Here is a 27,022-nt window from a genome sequence, read left to right on the forward strand (position 1 = left end):
TATTTTCTAAGGAAAATGATTCTAATCCACATAAAGACAACAAAGTGCTTTTGAATACCTCTTTATAGATTCTGGATTTTAGATAGTCTTTACACACAGTGTCATGCTCCCCCCTCACAAACACTCCTTGAGACAGTCAAGGAGGGTGGGTATTTCTTGCCACATTTTACACATGTAGAAAGAGAAGCTCAGACTTGTCTAGGGATGCAGCTAGTATTTGCGTGTGGGTTCAGAGCCCTGGTGTTTTCTTCTGTTCTGTCCAACACAGCACGTTGTCTCTTAGGCTAGTTGATGAAAGATATGGGCGTGGAGAGGCTTGATCTTAGACCAAATTGTGAAACAGGTTTATCTTTAAGGATGATCCATGTTCCTGGGCTCATTGTTGATTCTTTTTAGAATTGCTTCTTAGACTCTTTATGAATCAGCATTTACAACAAGGCACTGCTTACCTTCCTCACTACACTAAAAAATCTGCCAGAGCAGACACAATGTCTGCCTGGCTTTTTGTCAGCTGTACCTAGACGGGGCCAGGCACATAACAGACGCTCACTAAATGTCTGTAGAAATAATCTCTCTGTATTTGTTCTTTTGAAATATCATTGACCTCTGGGACACCAGCAAATGAGACTACTATTTCAGTCAGAATCATCCTGCTTGTAATGCAATCTGTAATTACCATTGGAGCATTTTAACCCTAATAATCCAAAATTCACTGGCTCATCTCACACCTACTCACTCAGGACCCTAAATATTTCCAGAGCTCCTAGAGCATACCCCATCTATGATCCTGAACATAATAAATTGGTCCACTACTATCAGGCAGTTCCTCATTTCCCCCTTTTCCTTCTCCTTGTCCCTTTAGCTGGGTGCCACCTTGTCCTTTAGCCCCTGAGCTGTTGCAGCCCCAGGAGTTCTGTTGTAAAGTATTGGTGATGAGAGCAGGGGGAGATCCCTCAGTGCACCTGTTTCTAGGAAAACAGAGCTTTCCATTTTATTTCTCTGTTCCCAATAACTCCTCCATTCCCTGCTGTGCTTGCCATAGGAGTCACACAAGCAGTTGGACAGGGAGACAAATCTAACGAAGAAGCATTGGGTACCATAGAAGCTAAAAGCCCCTCCTTCCCCATTGACCACAAAGGTGTGATTTACCCCTGCCTCAGGCTCAGCAAGCCAGACTGCTCTTTTCTTTTGTGTGAGCTTTTTCCAAGGAAGCATCTCAATTCCTCATGCAACTAAGCCCTGACATGCTGTCCTAGCTGAAGCCCAGAGAAGGTTCAAACTAGGACCTGATTCCACGTCACCTGAGACGTGCCATCTGGAAAAGGGGCAAAGTAGCAAGAAGTAAGTCACCAAGGAAGCCACGGTGTACTTTTCTACAGATAATTGACAAAGTGGCTGATGCACATGTAGGAAATGGAATAGTGGTAACTAAGTTTTACATAATATTTTATGGTTTGCAAAAATACTTTGTCTATTTTGATATAACCTTTACGACAGTGAAGAAAAGGTTTAAAGTTACCCACATCACAGAGCGTGAGCATTATGAGTTAGTTGGCAAGGCAGCTGTGTTAGGTCTGACTGCCTCTCTCCAACCGGCTGTCTTCTATCCCTGTAGACTTGTATAATCCTGTGATATTTAGCGGAGAAGCTATAATGATGCTGGGAGTCGTGGTAAACCACATGTGGATTTGGGCAGTTGGTGTTTCAGGGACGTAAAGCTTCAGGAAGCAAATTTTCTGACAAACTGCCCTCTTGGAACAAATTGGTACAAATACCTTGGGCACTACAGCTCGTAAAGAAAGCTATTGAGGCAGGCTGGAAGGGTTTAGCAAGCCACCGCTTGGCACCACAACGAACACTAAGTGTGAACTTTTAATCGTGGGGTGCCATGTGACTGGAGTAGCGGATAGGGCATGTGGTATGGACAGTGAGGGTGGGTGGTCACCGTATAGCAGCAGGAAGAGCACTGAGGCAGGAAACGTGGTGATCCAGCCCTGGCTTAGACCAGCTGTGTGACACTGAGCGAGTCCCTTAAACTCTATGAAGTTTATTTTTCCGGTCTGAAAAAGGAGATAAGCTGTCCAGTCCATCCCACAGGGTTGATAAGGCAGCCAAATAATGTGTATGAAAGTAATATAAAGAATTCCACGAATGCAGGGCATCACTCTTGTGGTCATTATTTCTTTCATTCTACCACATGTCTTTCCAGAGGAAATGGCTTCAGGGCTGAAAGATGGCCATAAATATGGTCATATTTTATGTTCTGTGCCCATATATCCTTCTGGGCTTGGCCTCGGAAAACTGCCCCTAAGAGTTGCATGTTTAACGTTGGAGGAACCAGTTTCCCCTGGTCTTGTGAAGTGCTCTGCTCCTCGTCAGTGTTGATGTTAAATGTTAGCAACATGTGTCTAGAGTGGGGATGGACGCTTCCTGAAAATTCTTTTCCATACTCAACTTTTCCATATTCAACTGTACTCAGTTCTTTTTTTTTTTTTTTTTGTCTTTGTGGCTGTATAAATATTGTGTTTTGCCATGAAATAGGTTATAGAAGCATCTTTAAGGTCGAGAAGACTAGCTGGTCAACTGCCAAGCCAAGAGCGAAGCATGCTCCTGTGGACATAAGAGCTGTCATTGTAAAGGAGGGATGCAGGTGGATTGGAAAGCGTGTTCTCAGCGGTATGAGAGCAGACTGTCTGAGGCTGGCGTGTCTGGCAGGCTGTGATCAATATACTTCCCCTGAACTGTGCATCCTATCAAAACATCGTCTAGCATGTTTCCATTTTTATTTATTTAATAAGCAATTATTGAGTGTCTACTACATGCCAGGAACCAATAAACACATATCTAATTTATTTACATAGGATCTTTGTGAAATAGGTAAGAGTCAGGCATTATCTTCTTTTAACCTGTTAGTAAAAGTTAAATTCTGACCAGAGGAATTGAGTAGTTTTATAGAAAATCGGGGGTGGAGCAGCATCAGACTGTTTTTCTCCTTACTTCTCTCTTCTCTGGCTGCATTTTCCATTGGTGCTTTGGTCTCGAGGCATCCAGAGGTGTGAGAATGACAGAACACAGGGAAGATCGGGAATGATGAACTGTTTTCATATCCCGCCTCACTCCAGGGAGGTGAGCCAGCTAAATGGGTGCCACACAAACTGATATCTTAGAGAGCTGGACGGGGAGGCAGCAGGGCCCATTTTTCTCTTACTGCGACTTGCAGCCCTTGTTAGTGGAACCTGAAGTCTAGAGGAGGTTAAGAGCCATAGAAATTGAAATGCATATCTACAGCATGCTGGGCTAGAAGCTGAGCGCCCAGGATGTGGGTCAAACAGTTACTGATAAAGGACTTCTGGAGAAGAATAAGGCGTTGGCCCCCAGAAAAGATGTCTCAGGTCAGCTGAACTTGAGCTGGACTTCCTTGAGAAGGGGTAGAATGCGGATCATGGGGACTCAGGTTCACGCAGGAAGAGGTAGGAAGAAATATACCTTTTAGCCAGTATGTGTTGCGTGCAGGGTGGTTAGGAGGAGGGGCTGTGGCAGCGGGGAAGGCTGGACACTTTTAAGGGTGTCATCAGGCTTCTAGACTTAAGAGCATCTAGGGACAGGGGGCACATGGGCACATGGTCTGTATTACTCAGGGCCCTAAGGTCCCCCAGGGAAGGCCCTGCCTCCCACAGCCTGTTAACTTGCCTGTAGTGTCCTGTGGCACCTCTCTCCTTGCAGATAAAAAGGCTGCTCCAAATTTGGAGGCTCCCTCTCTGGTGACAATAGTGGTATTGGGTGGGAGGCTGCATTGGATATTTCTTTTTGTACTTGGTCAAATACATGCACATCCGGTACTAACACCGTTGGGATCTCAGGAGATGGAGGTGAGGATTTCTTTAGTCATGCAGCATTTATGGGTGACAGAGACACAATGTGGTCGTTCACTTGGACACATTTGATTGGAAGCTCTCAGAGGGTCAAACACTGACCCGTCACAGCACTGTGGAGCATACTTGGGTCCATAGTGGGTGGTGGCACAGCATGTGGTGGGAAGAGAAGGCATCCACTGGCATTTGGCCTGACCAGGGCAGAGCGATACTTACCCGGGGTCAGAAATGACCACGGGGGTGGGCCCCTCCAGCAGAGATTTGTGGCAGGCTCATGGCACTACTGGTCATCACTCCCAGGAGCCTGTCAAAGTTTTTCTCTGTATGAGACAGAATGTGGCTGAGATGACAGTCCAGGCGGCTGGCCCGCCCTGCAGAGGCCCAGGGGACCTTCCCGATGCCATCTTTCTGGTACGACAGCCCAGCAGGCCTGTGTCAACCAAGCCCTGCACAGTTTGGACAAGATGTGGTGACTAACGTTTTCCTTCCGAGCAGCAGGAATGGCCGGGCCTGCTGGGAAGAATTCCTTTGCTATAAACTATCAAAGACGCCTGTCTCCTGAACTGAAACAGCGGGTCTCTTTTGTCTCTTGCTTTCTTTCCTTAGGAAAAAAAAAAAAAATCCTTCAGCAGATGATGGGAGGAACCATTTGTTCGGTTTGTTCAGACTCTGAATAGTCCTTGGTCACTGGAGTGTGCAAAAATATGGCAACCATGCAGGTGCTGTTGTCTGAAAGTGTTTCAGAAGGAAAGGGGAAAAAAGAGGAGTTATTCTGACAGTAAATGATGCATTATTTTAAAATCAAAAGGATTTATTTTTTTTTTTTTGATGCGTGGTTAGTAAAGAGAATTTTTAGCAGTTGGCTCTCATTTAACTTGGTCCTTATACAGCATACTGGAGCCTGTTAAATGCCCTTTTATTTTTATTTTATTTATTTTTTTACAGGCAGAACTTTGGTGCCTGTGGGTCTGGGCTGTGGATAGGCAAGATGTACCCGCAGGCAGAACTGGTCAACTCACTCCCAGACTGCTAGATCCATGCCTGTGACCAGAGTTAAGTTATTAGTCCCCATGCAGCTCTCCCCACAGCCTGCCTCCTGACCCTGCTTCACAATGTTTATCCATGCTCCAAGGCAAGTGAGATCACCTCCCTTACCCTCAGTTACAGCATTGAGGACAGTGTGTAAATGACCATCAGCCTCACCCCAGTTTAGGCAGACTTGCTGAGAGGCAGCTGGTGGGATGTCCTACTGCTCCAGATTATACCAATACTGTTCTGACGTAGAAGCAGTTAGGAAGGAGGATTTTAGGTATAGAGTTTTGCTCTCTCCAGACCATTTTTAATTTCTATGAGCAGATTTATAAATAGATCTTAAATCATTAAGTGGAAGGGGAAAAAGTGCAAGGAACCCAAATGGGTGGATGAGCCCTAAATCATTCATGTGTAGCTTTGGTCGCTAGTGAGGGGTGCACACAGGACACCTGGGCTTGTGTCCTCTGGTGCCCTGCACCTCTGTCCAGGCTCAGCCTTTCAACTGCCCGGTGGACCCAGTTGGGCAGTGTCTGGGCAGGAGATTAGCTTTTCATAAGTATTAGCCCAATACTTAGATCATTTGCCTCCATGAGTTTGCGGTAATCACTATTTTAGACCCAAAGATTCATTATTTTATCCTGAATATTAAGGCTGTAGAATCTGGGGAGAGCACATCAAAGCTTACTGGACTCTAAGATTATGTTTCAAATGAGTAATCAAGATGTAATTAAAAAGTTAGAAAGCACTATTTTACAATACCTAACCTAAGAAAACACAAAATTAAATAATAGTGTTCTTTCTTGAAATGCGGTTCTAGGGGAAAGAAACTAATATTTACTTTGAAAATACTGTGCACCAGACACTATATCTCAGCATTCTCCAGCCTTTTTGGCACCAGGGACCGATGCTCCTATGAGAATCTAATGCCTGATGATCAGAGGTGAGCTGAGGCGATGATGCTAGTGCTGGGGAGCGGCTGAAAATACAAATGAAGCTTTGCTTGTTCGCCCGCTGCTCCCCTCCTGCTGTGCAGCCTGGTTCCTAACAGGCCACAGACCAGTACTGGTCTGAGGCCCCAGGGGTTAGGGACCCCTAATATATCTCTATCTGTATCTCTATCTATATAGAGAGATAGAAATAGAGATATAGGTAGGTAGGTAGGTAGATAGATAGAGAGATAGAGAGAGAGAGATAGATAGATAGATAGATAGATAGATATAGATAGATAGATAGATAGATAGATAGATAGATAGATAGATAGATAGACAGACATAGATAGACAGTTATTTTGTCCTCAGAAATGCTCTGTGATGATTCCCTTTTACAAGGGAAAGTTGAGGTGTAGAGTAAGTGAGTAACCGGCACAGAGTTGACCAGCTCAGCAGGATAGGATCTGGATTCAAACTGTGCGTTTGACTCTAGAGCAGTGTTTTCACTGTCAGCGCTCTTGACATTGAGCCAGAGAATTCTCTGTTATGGAGGCTGCACCCCCAGCCTCTGCCCACTAAATGTCAGGAGAATCCCCCTACTTGGGAAAAGCAGGAATGTCTCCAGATACTGACAAATGTCCTCTGTGGGTCAGTATCGCCCCCTGTGGAAAACCACCACTCTGCAAGCTTTATTTTTCCTGCCATTGCACATTCAGAAGGAAATTTAGGATTACCTATAAAGACCATAGGTGGTATAAATGACTTATGATTATAGTAATTTTTCTTACTATAAAGTAATAAAGGCCATGTGGATGATTTGGAAAATAAATTGCTTACAATTTTACCTCCTAGAGATACCCGCTTTCGACATTTGGTGTGTTGCCTTCCAGTAGCTTTCTCTGTGTATATATGTAGCTTTTTAAATCATACCGTAAATATTTTTATATGGATTTTTATATTTAACATTATATCAAGAGCCTTTTCATATACCCTTAAAACCACTTGGTTTTAATAACTGTATTATATTCTATTATATGTTTATGCCACAGTTCTGGTTAGCATTCCCCAAATGTTGGACATTTAGAGTTTTTCCAGTTTGTCCCCATCATAAATATTGCTTCAATGAACATATTTGTATATAAATCTTTGTAGACTCCTGATAAATTCTCTAGGGTGTACATGTCTATGAAAAGAAAAATTGGGTCAAGCTCCATGCAGATTTTCAGGCTCCATTTCCTCCCAACTGTCATTTCTGTAAATGTTGGATTAATATGGCTGCTCTCTCCATGTATTTCATGGGAATCTTGTTTCTCCTGCTAACTACAAGTATCACCTTTTAAAAATCTTTTAACAGGCAAAAATGGCATCTTATTGTCTTAATTTGATTACCAACAAAAGTGACTGCTTTTCCATCTATTATCTAGCTATTTGCTTTTCTTATCTCCAAAATACTTGTTAGTGAGATGGATTGCCTTTTGTGTCTAATTGTGTCTAACCACTGCATGATTTGCTACTTTTATTTTTCACAGCGCTGACTTATAATTCAAGTTCCTTAAGCTTTTTAGCAGCAATAGAGGGAGACTCTGGGCAAGAGTTAGGGGGAAGAGATGGAAGGGAATGCTTGTGTATAAATTGGAGATTACCTAAACGAGAATTAACTGAATCTTGAAGTTGGAAGAAGACGAGGGGAGAATAGTTTGTGCGTGAGGTCCGCGGACGGTGAGAGAGGAGGTCGTGCAGAAATATCTGGTGAGGGATTTCCTGGGATAGCCACCAGGTGGTGCCACCGGCCCAGGATGAAGTGGTTTCTTCAGTCGCAGACAGCTGGGGAAGAATGTTAATAAGTGGTCCTGAGATGAGTGAGGTGATAAGGAGGCTGAGTGCCAGTCACACACATAGGATGTTCACTATTTGGACATTTTTAATTGACCTACTAATGATCATGAGTTGGCCTGGTGCACCTGTGTGTGGGGGTGGGGTGGAGGGGAGGAAGGTTAGGGCTGGTTTTAAATACATAAATATTTCTATAACTGTTTTATTGAGATATAATCCACACACTATACATTTAAAGTATACAATTTAATGGTTTTTAGTGTATTCACATTACCACAATCGGTTTGAGAATATTTTTATCACCTCCAAAAGAAACCCCATTCACTTTAGCCATCACCCCAACCCAACCTCTACCCCCTTACCCCACCCCTCATTTTCCTTTTCCCAGACCCTGGCAACTACTAATCTACTTTCTGTCTTAATGAATTTGCCCACTCTGGACATTTTGTATAAGTGGAATCATACAATAGGTGGTCCTCTGTGATAGGGCTGTATTCTGGTTATTACTCATCCCAGCCAACACTACCCTAGTTTAATTTGTGGCAAAGAGGCATCAGGGTAGCAAGATAAGCTATTTCAAGTGCTATAGATTTCCAAACCTGTTAGGATAGAGAAAACTACCTAGAACAGCGATTATCTGACCTGATAGATAATCAGAATCACTTGGGAAGCTTTCAGATGAAAGATTCTCAGCCCCAGTCTCTCCATGAATTTAAATTTGGTAGTTCTGGGAAGTTGGAATGATTATAGGATTTTTTCCCCCCGTGCCCCAGGTGATTCTAATGATTGTCTAGCTGTCAGCAATGGGCAGCAAGTCGTGGAGGAAAGGAAATCTGGTTTTGAATAGAGGCATGAAAAGAACATGGCCTTTCCCTGTAAATTGGCCTCATATGGGAAGGACTTGCACCCTCATCATTCCGCATGCTGATGTGCTACAACGCTGGTTTATGTCAGTGTCATCTTTGACTCAGCAGGACAACAGTGCATATTTGAAGGCCATCAAATACTGCTATTGGTCTTATTTACTATTCAGCTGGGAGATATCTGTGTGTGATATAGCAGAAAGAACACGGAGAAGTCTGAAGCTTGCCACAGTATTCCACTGAATACTCCCTAGGCTATTGTGAGCATCCGGAGGGAGTGGGTGTAAGATGTGGCACACTGCACAAATTAGGGTATTGGAATCACAGACAAGATGGGATTTTAGAGAGCATCTTGTCCACTTCCCTCCGTTCATAGTAGAGAAGGTTGTGGTCCCAAGAAGTGAAGTTCCTCACTGAAGGTCATATACCAGCTGTTAGTAGTACAGTCAGGACTAGGGCTGGGGATCAGATCTTTTGCCCCTTCTTACTTTTCCACATATCTCTCTTTTGAGACCTGAGGAATCATATCCAGTCTCCTTTCATTTTCAGAGGTGAGGAAACCCATGTCTAATATGTTCGTGGTTACAGACCTAATTGATTTATATTTACTTTGGATGAGCAGGAGTTAAAATAATGACAGATGAAAAATCCAAGATTCATGGACGGCTTTTCAGAACAGCCCAGAGCAGATCCAAGTTTATGAAGCCCGAAGCTTATGCAATTTGGAAATCCTCTTTAAGAAGAAAAATACAAAACTGCAAATACAAAACTAGCTCCAGGGCCTTAGAATCAGTCTTTGCAAATGAAGGGCCCTGAATCTTAAACTTTGTTCACTTTACTGTAAACCCACTTCTAAGAATAGTAATAGCAAGAACCCTAATCCTGTGTATTCTGCTAGATTCTTTTATTTGTATAAATAAATAACACGTGTCGTGCTGAGAACCATTTAGTCATCTCCTGCTGCACAGAATGGAGGCCATTCTGTCAACAAATGCGTATTAAGTATCTGCTCCATGTAAAGAACACTGGAAAGGACAGAGGGAGGTAAGGAAGCTATATTCTCTTAGGAGATGAGGCTCAAAGGAATAATAACGAACACTGATGCCAGTCTTGCCTCCCAGCTGGTCTGAGCCAGTGATGACTAAAGGAGCCGCATCCACTATTTGTGTCTCCAATTCTCCGAGAATCTTTCTCTCACAGTTCTTCTTCTTCTTCTATCGAACAGGGAATGGATGTCAATGTGAGTAAAACCCCTTGGGGTTTCTGCTGAAAACTTTTCAAGGTTTAATTATTCTTTTTGTAGTTATACCCCTCCATCCCCACCTCCCCAAAGTCCTTTAAGTCTCAAATCACTGCCTTGAAATGAATTAAAAGTACATTTATTCAATGGGGCAACTTTTTCCTAAAATGTGCCTAATACCACTGAAATAATTCAAATAACATGCGTGTCCTGAATAGTCTTTCTGCATATTCTCAAAAAAATTATTCTATTTCCATTTCGGTAAGATGGTGTCTTTACCCAACTCTATTTAAACAATCACATTAGCATTAGCTCCTGTGTTTAACAACAACAAAAAGCTAGGTTTCTGCCACTTTCTGAAAGATAACACGGAAATAGAGATAAATCTAGGGTCAGGAGGGGAACTAGTTTAGTGGAGGGTGTTTTGTTTGTTTTATTTCGCTTTTTATTGTTACACTTTGTTTTATTGTATCCTTGTAGAGAAGTGAGGTCGTAAGTCCCTTTAGGTAAAGCCCAGGACAGTTTGTGCCTTATCAAAATTTCCTTTTCCATTGGTGGGAGAAATGGCTGAGCCCTCAGCGTCATCCACAAACTCATTTTGTTTTTCATGGCGATTTCCTGTCATTCAGAAACGAGCTTTCTGGAATGTTACAGCATGAAGAGGCATTAAAACCTTCCGAGGGTTTACAGCAACCCCATGAAGGGTTCGGAGCTAGTGGTTTGAGGAGGGGCCAGTTACTCCTGATGTCATAACCAATCTCATCAGTCATGTGTCCCTCCCTGTTTGAATTATGAATTTCAAACATCTTCACAAGCTCTTCCATGGTAATTCCAAAACTCTTAACAAATCAATCCTAAGAAAAAAATAAACAAATATGAAAAGGAGCAAAAGGATATTTAGGATATGGTTTTAATTAAAATTTTTATGTTTCCTTTCTCAAAATCTTGTATAAGCCATTAATTTGAAAAAACAAGCCTCTGAGTAGGAAAGCAATCAAAGCCATCACCGTGAGAGATTTTGAATTATACAATAAACAAATCGTTTATTTGTTTTTCTTATTTACACTAAGAGAGTCGAGTCATGGTTGTAGCTATTTAAAATACTTGAATAAGGCATACATAAGGATATATCATAGAAAATGCAGATACATCCTCCATCAGCCTGTGAAACAGTGAACCTGCGTGCTGTTACATAGCTTTTAGTAAAGGTTCTACTAGAGAAGCACACCCACTTGGCACTCTAAAACCGCCTGAGGTAGGTTGGAACGATCTGGATGTCTGCCTGTGGCATTGCTACCTCATGACCATCCAGTTTGCCAACTATCCAGGCCCGTTTACCTCTGTTCCCATTCTGCTGGCCCTTTGGCTATTTCTCTGTTTATTGACACCTGAATCGATCCAAGGAGACAGAAATGAACATTTATTAAGTGCTATGTTTGTGCCAGTTAATCTTCTCAACAAAGTATTATTATCACCCTGTTTTACAGAGAAGGAAATTTGTATTCAAAGAGGTAAGACGACTTGTCCAGGATTACATAAGTATAGAGCTCGTGCATTGTAAAATGACAACCACTTAATATTTGCCAGAATCCATGCAAAAAGCCTTCCAAGGACTATTTCATTTTATTTTGTCCTCATACCAACCCCTTAAGATTGGCATTTACTTGTATCCTCATTTTACAGACAATGTCATACAGCTAGTTCAATGGGCCGACATTGAAACTAGCAGTTGGACTGTAGACCCTGTACTCTTGCCCATCGTGTCAATCCTCCTTTATGTACTAAGCTGTCCAGTATGGACACCAGCCACACGTGGCTCCTGAACACTTGAAATGTGGCTGGTGCACTCTGACTATAAACTACACACCAGGTTTTGAAGGAAGTATGAAAAAAAGAATGCAAAACATCTCATCAGTCATTTTTTATATTGATTACATGTTGAAATGAGAATAATTTGGACATAATGGGATAAATAAAATAATTACATTTAATTCACCTGCTTTTTAAACTTTTTTGAAAGTAGGTTACTAGACAATTTTAAAATACCTGTGTGTCTCACATTATATTTCTTTTTTGTTTGGCTAGTTCTTCTTTTTATTTATTTAAAAAATATTTTTCGATTATAGTTGACATTCAACGTTATGTTAGTTTCAGGTGTGCAGCATAGCGGTTAGACACTTATATAACTTACGAAGTGATCCCCCCGATAGTCTAGTACCCATTTGATATCATTTATAATTATTACAGTATTATTGACTATATTTCCTATGCTGTAGTCACGTATTTCTATAGGGTAATGTTGCTATATGTTATTCCAAGTAAAGAAAGACTGCGAAATTTACTCAGGCCAACATTGTTTTTCATCGGTAGTTCTAATTAAAATTTTGGTTGTGGTTAGGTGAGGAGGTCGAAGCCATTAAAAAAAAAAAATTCCCAGGCAGAGGTCACATGGATACAAAAGGAAGAAACTGGGAATATTTGTGTGAGATGGAAAAATTACAGGCCAGAAAAACTATACCAAAAGTTTGCAGAAGATTTAGTCTGAGTGAACCCCTTCCCCACAATCACACACCACCTGCCCTCTTCTCCTGAGTTGAGAATTTAAAAAAAAAAAAAAAAAATAGAAAAAAGTAATAGCTGACGAAACTCAGAACCAGAAAAGAATGTCTTGCAAGGAGGTCACTGTTTGTCCAAAACATATATTTATGCTAGCTATTTATAAAAGACGTTTACTTTTTTACAGCAGCTTTGGATGGAGAAAGGGAAGCAAGAGATCAATAATTAATGCAGGTAGGAATCCGTATGGCCAAGTGAGAATGTTCATTGTCGTGACCCAGAAGGTTTCCCTTGACTCAAATCGAGCCCCCTTGTCTTAATCCATAAGTGAGTGGAAGAGACTGCCATCTGAAATCATCTCATTCTCAAGCTTTGTACCCCAGTCTGGGCTAGGGTGCTGCTCCTGTGGTCAGTGCAGAACTTCAGAAAGGAGACTTTTGACACCAAGCCAGTCGACAGAAGGGGCTCGGGGCTGGCACAGCCCTGCCACCACCCTCCTCCACTCTCCAGGATGTGCCCATTATGACCTCTGCTGCCCATTATGACCTCTGCTGCCCCTTAGTCGCACTCCTCCTCAGCCATGTTTTTCCAGTGATCTACTTCCCCTGGAAAGACCAGGCTGGCTGGAAAAGTTCAGCCTTAACAAACACCATCAAAGAGCTTTGAGTCTGGGGCAGTGGAGGACCACCTCCATTATCACGATGTCTATGGTGTCGCTGTCGTCAGTCTGCTTACCCATTCAGTGTATCCTTGTTTCCTAGGCTTCTGCAGGTCTCCGTTATTCTTTTCTTTTGTGTTGGAAGCTATCTCCTTGTACCCTTGATCATTAATTATGAACCTCTTATCCATTTACTTGGCTTTGGTATAGCCTTCGATGTCCTACCTACATTGATTTCTTCCTGCCTTCTGGGATCATCACTATCCCTGCGCTTTGCCCTGACCTGAAAACTTGACGTGTCCTGCTTATCTCTTTAGCTGGTCCACCGGGAGGCTTGGAATTCCTGTTAGTGAAGTCACTTCTTTAAGATAAAATGATTATCCCAGAAATTCTCTAAATGCAGAGTAATGCATTTAGTTAGTACTCATTAGCATGTTAGTAGAGGACCTTACCCAAAGGAATGAAACCCTGGACTTGTCATATCTTTGAGAATAGAGATGTGTGGCACAGGCTCTGGACAAAGGATGCCATCCTTAAGCGAAGTTTCAGAGAGAAAGATGCAGTTGGGGGCTTTAAATAATCAAAGACATCAGGACTCTCAATGAAAATAGGTCCTAGAGGGCCCGAGTTCAAATGTTGACTTTTTCACAGTTTTGTCCATGTCCTCGCCTAATCCCAGCCCCCACCACAATTTTGTTTTATGTCCCATTATTTTTTCAACAATAGTCGATACCTCAGCTTAAGCTCCACTGACTCCCAGCTAAGTCATATAATTTCAGCAAGAATCATAGACTAAAGATTTTAAAGGACCCCAAAAGAGCCAATAAAAATTCAGCACAAAAACAGACTTGGCCTCCATACAAATTGCTGAGACTTCATTTCGGGCAGCAAATGAAATTACAGGAAGGCGCTGAAAGTGCTCCTGCAAATTGCCTATTAAAGTGACTTTTTCAAAACTTACAAAATTCACAGCTATCCTAAAAATGCCTCATTTCCAAATTAATGTATTTTATGTTAATTTGGGGTTGTTGTATGTGTGTGTTGAGGAGGGGCGGGACTCCTGGTGGCTGCAGGAAAATTAGTTAAATTCACAGAATAAAATTTGAACTTTTGTAAATGAGTAAACAGCCAAAACAAACACCGCTTTGGAAAAAAAAAAAAATACACATTTTCGTTTTTTGAAAAGCAAGCAATGCCTAAGCAAAATACCTTAAAAGTGAACTAAAAAGCTTTTCTAAAATAAACAACTCTGCTTGTGATCCTAAATTGGGACCACATGTAGATGTGAAAGCTACAAATGCAGTACATTAGACTCTGAGTCTCTGCCTTCGCTGTTTGCGTGCCTCCAAGTAGATGATGATAATACTGCCTCTGGTCCCGAAGGAGCCTGTGTGTTTCAGATCCTAGTATGAGGGGGGAAGCCGAAGAAAGAAAGAAAAGGAATGAAAACAAATGCCTTTCAAGACAAAATATCTGAACAATGAGTTTTATTTTGCCTCTGTGCCAGCAGACTCAATTCAAACCTCTCCTACACGTATAGGATGGGGCCAGCAAAGTGCGGTGTGTTTGACCACGTTGCGGGCCCTGTGGGGAAGTCCCTGTGAGGGACCGGGCTGTACTCAGAGCATTAGGATAGCTCTAGCAAACGGCTGGCTTGGACCAGCCCCTTGTCCTGGGGCAAATCGATGAATAAGCCAATTCAGCATAGATAGAATCATTCCTTTGTTTTTCTCAATTACCAAATGCTGTGTGCTTTGGGGTCACTTGTCATGGGTTTAGAGAATGTGGATATTGCAACATAAGTCCTCACCATTCTAAACAGCTTCAACTAAATTCTGTTACTAGGGAGGAGGAGAGTTGAGGCCATAACATCCATCTCTAATTGTAAGCGACCATATGCTCATTTTCTCATTCTAGGACACATATTTCTCTGTCTCCATAGGGCTCATGGTTTCCCCCACTGAACTGACACATACATCAGATATGTGTTGATGTTGGATGTGTTTTGTCCCCTGCAACTGGACACAAATCCTTGAGAGATTATGTCGCCTGGGTGGGGTTGGGGGATGCCTGCTCCTGAAAACAATAAGTAGGGTGAGTCCAAGTAATAATTTAATTATTTCATTTTAAGTTGAGAAGGAGGCACTGCTGTTCATAAAATGCTCAGCTGTTTGGAGTCCTTGTTGCAAACACAGGACTGTGATCACCAGAATGAAAAATACATAGGATCATTAATTTGGGCTCTGTTAATTGTGCTGTTAGGAAATGTTGATTGGATAATAAAAGCAGCTAACATTTATTGAGTGCTTACGACAAGTACATCAGGTACTGAACTGAGCATTTTACATATTGTATTTGATCCTCCCACAAGCATACCATTCACAAGTTAAAAAAGGAGAAGACTGAAGTCCAAAGAGATTGGGATGTTATCAGGTGCATGGCAGAATGTGAACCTGAACCCAGCGCCCTAACGACAGGCGGCTGTAAAAGGGGTCTGTGTATAAAAGGTGCTCTCTCTTTTCTGTGGATCCTCAGTTAATGAAAATTAGTTGCTTTTCTTAAGTATGAATTTGGAGGCTCTCATTTCTCACCAGAAATCAAGGCCACGGAGTTGATTTTGAGGATGGACATGTACAGAAACTATGCTTAATACTTTTTGTTTCTTCCTTTTAGCTCACTTAAATTATTTGGGATGAAACATCGATATTTGACATCTAAATTTTTAAGTCCCACCCTTAAGTTGATCATTTCTTTCAGGTGGTTTCCTCCCCATTAATAAGAGATAATTTGTCTTTCTACAGCCTTTTCTCCTGCTTCTGTCCTCTTTGCTCCAGGGCAGATAATACGTATAGTGACACTGCCTGAATGTTGTTCTGAGGAGGAGAAACTCAAGGCATGGCTTGTATAGGTGACAGATTAGTCCACTGATCTTTGGGAAGTGATTGCACTTGTTGTAAAAGCGTACGTGTTTACATCAAGTCGTGGAAAAAAACTCAAATTTTGGGGGCCCGCCAGAACTTTCGCAGTAAGGTCCTCGGGATTTCCTGGGACGCGGGGCTTCTCTTCGTCCCCTCGTGTCCACACAGGTGCTGACTGTGTCCTGCTTCATCCCCTTCCATCCCTGCTCTGCGGCCTCTGAAACGAGATGCCGGGCACCTCATCTGCCCCACTTTAATCTTCCCTCCTCTTGGCTTCATCTGGGGGCTTTTTCCATCTCCCCACTTTTTTTCCTTGTTTCCTCAGGTGCTCTCTCCTTTGCCCCTTCAGCTTTCCGTCAGGAGTCTGAGGGGGAAGAAAAAAAAAAAAAGGAGGTGCATTAGTTAGAATGACCTATTTGACTGCTTCAGTCTCCCAGACTGTTAACAAAAGAAAAACTGGTCCTTGCTTTATAAATGATGTATCGCGACGTGCTGGAGGAATGAAGGCCGAGACCACAGTGTATTTTTAGCGTCTGCTGTTTGTGGTAACATAAGTGAAAACTGCTGGACCCATTCCCTTCAGCTGAATGGCTGGTATTCAGGAGAGTGTGCCCACTGCCTGCCAGATTCTCCTGACGGAACTCCCTTTTTATGAGGTGAGTGACTGGCTCCTTGGCACCCGGCTGCCCTGCCACAATTCTCCTTTATTGCCCAGCACTGGTGCTCAGTTGCATAGTTCCTCAGGCAGCCCCAGCGTGGGGCCGTGGGCAGGGGTGGGGGTATGGATGAGACTGCTGGCTGCAAGCTTGTCAGGGTGTTACCAAACTGTGAGGCAGAGACTACATGGCAGGGGCTGTGTCTGGATGCTCTAAATCTATCTTCTGGCACGATGCTGGCACTCAGACTCGAAGGAACCACAGTAGCGAGGACAGTGGCTGGCTCCCCATCTCAGCATCATTCCCATTCCGCTGGTGCTTGGCTAGAGTGAGAAGTTGACCGACCCCCTTGGTCACTGACACTTTGGATCCTCAGAGTGAGCTAGAAAACATGAGAGGCCCCTATTCTGACAGGTCATTGTACCAACTATTGCTCTGGAACTAGAGCTAATCTAATCTTTGGAGGATGGAAACCCACTGTAAAGGGTTTGCGTGGGCTTCATATGGCCCCGTGGAGGGTCTCCTAGTGCCATCAGTGGAGTGGAAACAGTGCTGGGATCCTCAGTCTCCAAATAGCACCAACTAGCTAAATGGCTTTAGGCAAGTAACACTCCCAGGACGCACTTTCGCACTTAAAATTGTGAGTAGTAATGCTTGTCCTACTGACCTCATTAAAATGTTTTTAATAAGGATATAAAAGTACTTTGAAACTATTGAAACCATGATATTACAAAAATGGCGGGGGCGGGGGAGTGGTGCAGGTCCCCATTTATTTTCTTCATTTCCGACCAACCTTGACTTCTGTCAAAACTGTCTCCACCAGCCCCAGCCAGGAGGGGCTCTCGCATCATCATAAAAGACATCACTTATACTGTGAGAACTTACCTTCGTGAGCGAGTTATTTACCTGCACTCCCCACAGAATTAGCTTGAATGAGAAAGGGTGCTGCAGAATCCTTTTCTTGTGAAATGTGAGGAGTGCCTCTTTATTAGAGTAAAACCTTGAAGTCAAAGGACTTCTTTTATTAGAGTTAAAACCTTAAGTAAAAGGATTTCAACTGTAGCTACAACTCCCTTGTTTGAAACCTCAAGTGCCTTTTAAAAAGGCCTCTCGGCAGTCACACTGGATGTCACAAACCCCATGAACCAAGATGGTTACTGCAATTCTTTCTCAGAGCTGATTTGATCTTACTTTACATATAATTCGAGTAAGTCTGGCTTGCTCATTTCCAACTCATTGCTAGTGAAAGTGTAGTTTGTGAACCAACAGCATCGGCATCACCTGGGAGCTCGTTAGAAATGCAGAGTCTCAGGCCCCACCCCTCACCTATTGACTCAGTCTGCATTTTGATGAGATCTCCACATGATTCATGTGTGTGGTAAAGCAAATTAAAAGACAGGACTTACTTAATCCTAGGAGCACTCTTGGTTTATTTATTTAAGTACTGTACTTCGTTATGAAAAGGATTTGAGATGACTAGGATTAATAGCTTACAAGGGAGGAGGAGACAAAAGCCATAGCAGCTGGGACCATTTAATATAGTTATGTCATGGTATACACTTTAATACTCTGTGAGAACACACTGCTACAACACTATCAAGAAGGGGTAAAATCATATCTCAAAGCTACTGTTTATTTACCTAAAATTCATAGTGAAAATTTTCCTTTAATGTGGTTAAATAAATATTGATGTTTAAAGGGATGCATCAGTGATCCGAGTACTATATGGAAAACCATATTCTCCAGTAAAAAAATAAATGAGATGTTACTATAATTGGAAACCTCGATTCATTCAGATTTTGTTTTTATACAGTACATTTAGGAGAGTCAAATGACATCAAGATAAGGTATGACCACCACTACAACAAATAATCCATGACTGTTCAGAGCCAGGTAAAATTTGGGGGATCAATTTCATATTTTCATTCATTAGACACTGGCAACTGACCTTCAAAGTCGCTAAGTCAGGAAAATGGATTTGAAACCGAATGGAGTTTTTAATTAACCAGAAAAGTTAGTACACTTTTCTGGATAAGGGTGTATTGGAAGTACTGGATCCCAGCTGTTAATCGACATGAGTCTTGCTGGGAACTGCCATGATGGGACCAGACAAGTCCATAGTGGGAAAGCATGGACCAGAGGTTGACTAGATAGCCAACCGAAACAGCTCAACCACCCAGCTGAATCACCATGCAGAGGAAGGAGAATTCAGGCACATAGCCTGGGATGGGAACATAGAAAAGAGCTGAAAGTTGTTGAAGAAATCCCCCAAGATGTGGAATACAGCCTCAGCAGATTTTTAGGGAGGGTTCCAGTACAGATCAAGAAGGAGATTTGGGGCCTCTGACCCAGATCAGACCAACCCATGTCTCCTTCCCTTTCTTCCTTATTCCTTGCCCTCCACTGCTCTTGAACATGACAACTAACTGCCAAAATGATGCAAAGAAAACCTACCAATAATTTAATATCTAGAGCCTGGAAATAAACAGCTGCACAGTACCAATCTTATTGAAAGCAAATTTTATATAAACAAAACTGGGCTTAAATTTTATTTGGCAAGAATTAAGTATTTTCTGTTTATTCTAGAGACATTTGTGGAGTGCTATGGCTGTGATGGGGAAAGATAAGTAAAGCATCATTACAGGTTAGAATTAATTAATTGCCTGAAAAAATTTCAAAGCCATAATGAAAGGTCCTGTCTTTACCAATGGCATTATTTTCCCAAATCGGGGAGCCTCTAGACTTTGGAAAGCTTATAAACTCTTGACTCATTTCTCCCTTGTGCACTGTTTGAAATCTGTCTTTTTGCTACTCCTGTTGCAGCCATGCTAACCCCAATCTTTGCCCCCGAGTTTCCACAGTAGCTCTATAGCAGGCCTTCTTAACTTTTCTCCAATCTACCTTTGTATAGTGGTGTTCAGAAGAACACTTGGACACACTGGATTTGGAGTGGGGGCATTGGAGTTTTTTTTTTAAACTCCACAAGTGATTCTGATGTGCACCCCTAGGTAGGAACAGAGCTTTAAACTGTTGCTAAAGTAATATCCTACACAACCTCCAATGATTGCATTGCTCTCTTGCCCAGAAAGTTTGGTTGCTGCTTATCATTATATAAATTCATACTTTTTCTGCTTGGCATTGTTCTCCCCTCTCATCTAGTTCCTCCCTTCCCCAACAGTGCTCATCACCGATGCTCAAACATTCCGTGCTCACACCTACCTCTGTCACCTCACTTGTGGTTTTTCCTTTGCCACCAGTAAGGATAAATTCTGTATTTCATGATTCAACTCAAGTGTCACCTCTTCCAAGGAAGTTTCCCTGGCAAGTTCCTAGTTTCTTGAATTTCTACATCATTTATAGTCTATACCATAATGAATCGTATTGGGGAATATGTCTTATCACGTAGCACTGTCTTATTGTGTTAGCCTTAAATAACCAGTGAGAATGAAGAACCAACTAGAAAGCAGGAACCTTGTCTTTCACATTTAGATCTTCTATAGCACCTAACATAGTCATCGATATGTCACTTCTTGCAGGAAGTCCTCCACGTTTTAGATCTCGGTTAGATATTTCTCCTCTACACACTTGTACCATCTTGCTGTATTCCAGTTACATTATAAGTGCATCACAACTCTCATTTTAAGTATTTCTTTATGTATCTGTTTCTTTATGTATCTGTTTCTTTTTGTATCACCCTATAGATTATAAATACTGTGAGAACAGGGCTCACATTTATCTGGTGCATCACTGACCCTCTAGCCCTTAGTCCAGGTCTTGATATATGCTCAATACACATTTTTAAACATACAGAACAATTAATAAATACGTGTTTGGTTGAGACTGAGACAAATAGACCAAATAACATCCATAGCATCATAACATTTTGGTTGATTTGGCTTCAGGTGTAATAGATAAGTATAATCTAAACATTATAATGAATCGGATAACTAGCATTTGGTTGTATACTCAACGATATCATTTTCTGATATATAACTGATAATGAACTTATCAATTTATTATAATTACCAAATTATTTTCTACACGTGGTTACTTTTCTTGTCTAAAAAATTCAAGCTCCCGGAGAGCAAAGGATGGCATTGGTTACTTCTACATGTCTCCCACAGTTCCTGCCTCAGTGAGTGTTTCTTGATTTGATGTCATAAAATGTTTTTAAAGAGCCTGTGTTATAATGTATCTGCCGAGTGCTAAACATCTGTTGCTTCCTAACAAGTGCTGCATTCATTTTAATGGCACTGGTGCACAGAGGTAAACAGAGCGTTGGCAGGCCTTCCATAAAGGAAGCTGTGTTTGCTTCCTTCATTAATTACTAATGGAGCATTAAGACACGCATTCGTCTTTGAGCCAAGTTGGATAATTCCTGGCACTTAAGACTGGGGTGCTTTCAAAAGTTAAGACATGTATTGACACACCAGAGAGCATGCCCTATAGCAAGTACAGTGGTGGCTATATTGCCAAGATTGTACAAAGCTTCAAAGATACCAATACCAGGTGTATTGATCTGTCTGTTTAACCTTTTGCATGTCTCGGATTAATATTGGGTAATAAATATGAATCACCAGAATGTCTCTGAAGCCAGCCACCACAGTATGAGTCAGGCAAACCATCAGAAAGATACAGAAAGGTTAAACATAAAAAGATAATCAAAGATTTACCGAACATAAAATAGAATGAGAGAGCAATGCTAATCGAAGAAATATGAAACAAAATATGATTTTTTAATTTTTACTTAACAACCAATTAATAACACAATTAAAATGAAGAATTTATACTCTGGGACATGCCAGCCAGCATAGCATCAAAATGCTAAAGTAAAAACAGCAAGAAATAAGAGAGATTGACAGACACTTATTGGTAGATAAGTAGATAAGTGTAGATTGGTAGATACTTATTGGTAGATATTGGTAGATTTTAACATATTATCACCAAATTATGATAGTTTAAACAAATAAAATATGAATAAGAGCATAAAATTATAATTAATGTTTAATAATTAGTTCATTTAGATATTTATGGACTATATAAAAATACATCTTATTTTAAATATTCTCATGGAAAATTTACAAAAATAATACCTTTTGTTTAAATGCAGAACTTTTACAGGCCACTCACTCTCATCACAAAGCAGTGAAATATAATGTAAATGTAAACAAAACAACCCAGATACTTGGTGCTGTCTCTATTTGGGGGCTAGAAGGGTTAGAATTAAAGGCGGTAAAATTATCCTTTTAAAGATAAATTTTAATCGTACATAATAAATTAAGACAGAGTGACAAAAAGTCACTTCAGAGAGACAATAGGATTTCCAGGACACTAAGATCTAGCCATGATTTTACTGAATACATTAACATTTCCAAATAAAAATATGTATCAATCCAAAGTAGAGCTGGTTCAGCCAAGAAAAAAAAAAGCAAGTGTCAGAAGACACACTTTGGCAGCCCTCGTGCTCATTCAGGGGGGAAGAGAGCCTTATCCAGCTGCTGGACCTATGACCAACTGGCAAGATCATTCTTCCCCTGGAGATGGAAGTGTGGAGTTGTTTTAGCCTGATTTTCACTCTAATTTCATGCACACCTTTTGATTTTGATTTGGCCCTTTGTGTATAGGTCTATGTATAGAGTGATTGTGTGTTAAGGGAGCTGAGAGAATGGGACCTCTGTGTCTCAATAAAGTTAATAAATAGGAATTAGGAATTTGTTCTCAGAAATGGTCTGCTCTAGTGCTGGAAAAGTAAAGCTCCTGTACCTTATAGAATATTAAGTCTACAAGAAAAGAAGAGTCCAGAAATTGATGTGCATTTGTATATATAAGTAAAGCCAGTTATACAGTATTAGTTGTTCTTATGCACTGCTGTGCCTTGGTGCTCCGAGCTGGTTTGGGTATGTACGGGGCACTTAATTATTTGCTGAAGAAATGTAATAAGTGGAGAAGGACAGAATTACCTAACAAATTCTGGTGAGAGAATCGGTTACCTTTTACATGCACTAAAACTCAGAACATATGGATTGAAGATTTAATTTTAAAAATAGAAAAACTAAAAGGAATATTGATATGTTGGTAGTACTTTGAAGGGACAAAAATTTTGTAAATTTAAAAAGATGAGAAGAAATCACAAAGGAGAATAACAGCAATAAATCTGACTACATAAAAATTAAAAACTTATGTTAACAAAATATTGTAACAATATCCAGAATTTGAAGTCAGACAACATGGGAAAATATTTGCAGGAAATGTGACGTCCAAAGGCCCGATATCTTTTTTATGTAGAACGTTCATACAAATTTATAATAAAAACACTAAAGTTCCAAGAGCATAAACACAACTCACAAAAAAGAAATTAAAACTAATAAATAAACACATGGAAAAATATTTGACTGGCTTGGTAATAGGATATTAAAAATAAAACAGTTATTTTTCTAAAAGCCTTTTCGATTAGCAAGGAAAGCATAAAAATTATTTTTATAAAACTCAGTGCTGGTAAGGATGTTGTAAAAGTGGTATTCTCATATTTTGTTGATGATACTTTATAAATTGGTACCTCCTTTTTGGAGAACAGTTTAGCAATATAATATACAGAACCATAAAAATATTTTTAGCCTTTGACCCAGTAATTTGACTTGTGGGAATCTATCCTGAGGAAAATTAAGCCAAAATATGGAAAAAATTAAATACCTAAGACTAAATTGGGAAACACTAAATGACTCACCAGGGGAATGATTGATATGCCATGATAGAGATACTGGCATAGCCCTTTGTAGTTATGAGAATTGAGACCATGCAGCCATATGGGAAGATGCTTGTGTTTTAATATTAAGTGAAATATGAATAAACATTTATACATAAAATGATATGCAGAGGAGAAAAGATTGAAGTAAATATAACACATTTTAAGTGATTGATCAAGAATGGTAGGAGGATAGTGACTTTTACCTACTTTTTTTTGGTTGTGTGTTGTCATTCAGTCCGTTCTCATGCCTGGATGCCAATCACCTCCCTTTCTTTTCCCCCACCTCCCAAGCCCCATGCCCAGCTTCCAAAGCCCTACCCGTTTGTGTCAGTGCCACTCAAGTTTCATCTTGTCCAAGAAGCCCTCCCCATACTATCAGTCAAATGAAACTCTTCCTTTCCTGTGCTCTCATAATGCTGTATTGACATTTCTGTTACAGCATGTATATTATGTGCCTCACGTGGAAATGATATACATGCAGTATGTGTTTGTTTCCACAACTAAATTTTTAAACCCTTGGAGGCAGGAATTGTTTGATTCTTTTTCTCTTGCACAACATAGAGTACAGTGCTTTGCTTGTATGGTGTGCCTGAATAAATATTAGCCGAAAGGAATTCAATTGCACTGAAATGACCTACTTCTGATTCTGTGGCAGGGGGAGCTCATGAAGGCCTGCAACACTTGGGTCCTTTTGGCAACATCCCAAACATCGTGGCAGAGTTGACTGGTGACAACATTCCCAAGGACTTCAGTGAAGATCAGGGCTACCCAGACCCTCCAAATCCCTGTCCTGTTGGAAAAACAGGTAACGGACGTGCCCATAGGTCCCTATGGATGGTAGTGGCTTTAGAAGGACATTAAAATTCTAACATTGGCTATAAATAGTCCAAGAAATAGTATTTATGGTCTGATGAGCCCCCCTGTATATGTAAGTAGATTGGAAAGAGAGATTGATTCTAGAATCCTCAGTGAGTTCTGGTGTTCAGATACACCCGTAAAACATTCTGTCGCCATGTCCTTTATCTTCTGTCTCTCTTCCTCTTTGGGAGCTGATGCTCTTTTTAGCACATGCTATTCTTTTAATAAAAAAGGATTGGTTTGGTTTTCGTTTTTTGGGTTTTTTTTTTCCCCTCTTATTTGATACAACTGCTGTCTGTTTTTAGTGTCTTTGGAACTGGTTGTTTAGTTTGTGGATTACCCACGTCCATTTGTTTTCCTTGCTTCTCTTGACAATCGACATTCCACCTATCTTAACTAGTTAGTGTCTATCCTGAAATATTTCTTTGGGAGCCAGGAGGTAGCATGAGAAATAGGGTAAGAAATTGGCTAAGGAAGAAGGTTGAAACTTTTCTTGCTGCTAGTGTATCCTTCCCGCTTTCCTGCTCTGTAATGCCAAAAGCCATGAATGGTGAGTGGGCTACACGTATGCTGGACTTTGAGCTGCTTGCCTTGGTGGTTATGAATAGTGACTCTAGACTCAAACTACCTGAATTCAAACCAAGGTCAAGATATGTGACCTTGAACGAGTTAATTAACCACTTTGCATCTCAGTTTCTACATTTATAAAATGAGAGTCATGGGAAATAAATGATATTATCCATGTTAAGCACTTGGCACAGTACGTAGCACAGAGTAAGGACTCATTAAATGGCATCCTGATTATAATTAGCTTTGCCACTAGTAAGTAATGAATCTCTCTCCTTAGGCTTGTGTTAACTTTTAGTATGAGAGTAGTCTTTTTCCCCAAGCCTAATAAAAATAACAGTTGGTACTTATTATCCTTACTTCACATATGTGAAAACTGAAGCTTAGAGAGTAACATGCCCAAGGTTATCTATGTAGCAAGTAGCAGAGCCAAGACTCAAACCCAGGCCTGCTTGATTCAGGACAGTACACTCAATCACCATGACAAATTGCCTTGCTCTGAAAATTGTGACAGCATTGGCCCTTCGGCTTTTCTTAAACATAATGCAGGCTCTCTCTGGAAGACAGTCTCTCTGAAAAATATTCTTCTTTTTCATTTAGGGTGAGGTCTCTTCTTTTCATTTAGGGTGAGGGCACAGAGCCTCCCTCCTGGGACGGAATAAACAAAGTAGTTGGATGTGGCCAAGCCAGTGTGGGGATGCTGCCCCAGGAGTGCAGGAAAACCTGAATCACTGCACAGATCCAATCACTTTAGCCACATTTTACTTGCTCCTAGGGCTTTGGATGGGTAGGAAGAAAGACCAGTTCAGAGTTGGAAGACCAATTATCTTCATGGGGATTTGGTTAAATGGATTAGATATAATATAATGCAGTGGTTCTCAAAGTGTGGTTCCAAGACCAGCAGCATCAGCATTGCCTGGAAACTTGTTGGAAATGCAAACTTTTAGGCCTGCCCCCAGACCTATTAAATCAGGAACTCTGGGGGTAGGACCCAGCAATCTGTATTTTAATCTCCCTTCCACATGATTCCTGTGTAAAGGCTGAGAACCACTGCTATAGGAGAATGGAGAGAGAACCAGTTTGAGCCAAGAGATCTGTGTTCCAGTTTTCACTACAGTAGCCACTTTACTTCCCTGGACCTAAGTGTCTTCTTCATCTGTAAAATGAAGACATTGTCAATGCCTTTTAAAAAAAAAAATACCATGTAGTTCTAGGTTATCCTGAAAAAAGAAAAATTTAGATCTATGTAATGAAATACTTCAGAGCTATGAGACAGAGTAATTGAGGTGGGTTGATAGAGTTGGATGTAAACCCAACTCCCAGACCCTTTCTTGTCACAGATTATCTGCCATTTCCTTGCTATCTTTCCATTAAGTTAACATATTGCTCATTCTTTGTTCTACCATAATTTGCATTCTAAAAAGGAAATCTTTACTAGATGTGATCATTTGCAAGAAATATGTAAGAAATTGCTTGAGATATACTTCACTGACTGAGAATCATGACACCACACAGTCGAACAATCCAAGAATAAAACATTGACTTCTCCCTGCCATGCTATGTTTTCCTTTGAATTATGACTCACTAACCCTGGACAGAGCAGCAGAACTCAGAGAGTCCATATTGTCCATTCTCAGAGATAGGCTGTGAATTCCAGGGCACATTTTCAAGCCAAGACACCTTAGATTCCCAGAGCCGGGCTTTATCTCTACCTCTCAGTCTGGGTCCACTCAGAGGTACTTGGGAAACAATTATGAAAAGGTTGTAAAGTTGCCATGTGCAGACTGCCAGAACTTTTGCTCTCCTTTTCCTATATGTTAATTGCTGTAGATGAAGAAATTAGATAAAGTTCAGTGAAAAGTGGGGAGCCACAATAGAGATACATTAAGGATTTTTTTCAAAATGCTAATGACTTCCACAACAGCTTCATGCTGCTAAGAGCTGAGAGACTGAATGTTGCCGCTGGAAGGTCTTAGAGCAGTCTCAAGAGACTAGACCACCTGGCTGACTGCCTTAGATCCCTTTTAGCATTGACTTTGGAGCTTCATTATCCCTTTGAAAAGGGACTCTTTCGTCTCCCTAGCCCTGCACAAAATTCACAATCCCTCCTTGCCCACCTCTTTTAAGCTGTTACCTAAAGCACATTAGAGGCAGGAAAAAAATGACTCATTTTCAGAGCATTGTATCTAGTAATGATAAGGCGTAGGTAACAGCCGCAGCCAAGAGGAACAACCTTTCTTGGGTTTGAATGGAAGACATGCTTTATTTCAGAGAGTAGTCACAGTGCAAAACAAA

At 41.0% G+C, this 27,022-nt stretch overlaps 1 protein-coding gene across 2 annotated transcripts in view; it reads left to right on the forward strand.

Moving 5' to 3' along the window:
* The window catches only part of SCG5 (secretogranin V), a 53,934-nt gene that overhangs the window by 14,510 nt on the left and 12,402 nt on the right, over window positions 1–27,022 (forward strand). For both annotated transcript variants that reach the window (XM_039843980.1, XM_039843981.1), the window contains exon 3: window positions 23,958–24,107. In XM_039843980.1, the coding sequence (XP_039699914.1) occupies window positions 23,958–24,107 (150 nt within the window). The remainder of the gene's footprint in view (window positions 1–23,957; window positions 24,108–27,022) is intronic.

Source organism: Pteropus medius, unplaced genomic scaffold, assembly GCF_902729225.1.
Source record: "Pteropus medius unplaced genomic scaffold, Ma_sr-lr_union100, whole genome shotgun sequence".
Classification (NCBI taxonomy): Eukaryota; Metazoa; Chordata; class Mammalia; order Chiroptera; family Pteropodidae; genus Pteropus; species Pteropus medius.